We start from the raw sequence: 1,269 nt of genomic DNA, 5'->3' as shown, positions 1-1,269 counted from the left end.
TACAGAGTCCTGATGACTCCTAACTTGTGCTCCAAAGGGTGATGGGAGTCAAACTGCAAATACTGGTCTGTGTGGGTGGGTTTGCGGTACACCTCAGTTTGCAAATGTCCTCTATCAGAGACTGAGACCTCACAGTCCAAGAAAGCCAACTTGCCATTTTTTACATCTTCTCGTGTGAACTTGATGTATTTATCCACAGAGTTGATGTGGTCAGTAAAATGTAAGGAAGGAAGAAGAACATTCCCCCATCGTCACAGGAAAAGATCTATCGGCTAAATTGAACTTAAACCCCAATAAAACTGAGGCTTTAAGACCAACAACATGTTCAAGTCTTAAAAGGATGCTGTGATCAACTGTGTTGTCACATTATCTGTATTATGGTGGCTTTGCGAATCTTACCTCAACATATGGGTAGATGGATACCTGACCCAGACTTTCCCAGTATGAACCGGTCTCAAAGCGCAGCTTGTACATGCCCGGGGTGAACGCTTCCTGGCTGATCAGATCGGGACAGCGACCTTCTTCATTTGTTATCCTGAAAGTCAAAAATGGTCTGAAATGTCCCTGTTTTTACAGAAACAGACATTTTTATTTCAGCCTATTGGGATCTGACCCAAAAGAAGATCGTAACGGACCACCCAGATTGATTGTAATGTAGCTTTAAAAATACATCTGCAATGAAGTGAATGTGGGCAACCTGAACTAATCAAACTTTTTAATTTTCTGTTCATCTATACTCCATTTAATGTGAAACTTTATGAGATTTAAATCTAAAGCCTACCCGACACCAATCATGCTCCAGATCATCAGCTTGGAGTCCAGATGATGCAGGCTCAGCGCCATCTTGGCTCCTGGGACCCCATCACTGGTGTTCAACACATGTGTGCTCAGAGGGCTGCTCTCTGCTGTCATCATCTGATGAACAGGTCCACCAATCTGCATCTCCTGTACAACCTTTAAATACAAAGACATGATGGTCTTTATGAGACCAGGGCAAACCACAGTCACCATGTTATGAAACTGTCAGGAAGTTGTTGGGAAACATCTTGTTCTAAATTAGCTAAACAAAATCTGAAGATTTTAAAAGGAAGACAATGCATCTACAACCTGATACACCAACATCCACCAACTCTCTGTCCCCGATCATTCACACAGTGATGGCTGGACATGGGCATCAGTGACCTCCATGACCCAAAAAGGAAGAAGCAGGTAAAGATAATGTATGTATGCATGTATGGATGAATGGATGGATGGACTCTCCTTAGCCTC

At 42.8% G+C, this 1,269-nt stretch overlaps 1 protein-coding gene across 1 annotated transcript in view; it reads right to left on the bottom strand.

Annotated features, from left to right (window-relative positions):
- The window catches only part of urahb (urate (5-hydroxyiso-) hydrolase b), a 4,157-nt gene extending 3,242 nt beyond the window's left edge, over positions 1–915 (bottom strand). Inside the window, exons 1-2 of the mRNA XM_037682511.1 lie at positions 782–915; positions 400–535 (exon numbers count right to left, since the gene is read on the bottom strand). Of these exons, the coding sequence (XP_037538439.1) occupies positions 400–535; positions 782–915 (270 nt within the window). The remainder of the gene's footprint in view (positions 1–399; positions 536–781) is intronic.
- Positions 916–1,269: the final 354 nt, after the last annotated feature.

The sequence above is a fragment of the Nematolebias whitei genome, chromosome 10, assembly GCF_014905685.2.
Source record: "Nematolebias whitei isolate Nwh7 chromosome 10, NemWhi1, whole genome shotgun sequence".
Lineage (NCBI taxonomy): Eukaryota > Metazoa > Chordata > Actinopteri > Cyprinodontiformes > Rivulidae > Nematolebias > Nematolebias whitei.
The sequence above is the reverse complement of the archived record's forward strand: the minus strand, read 5'-3'. Positions and strand labels throughout refer to the sequence as shown.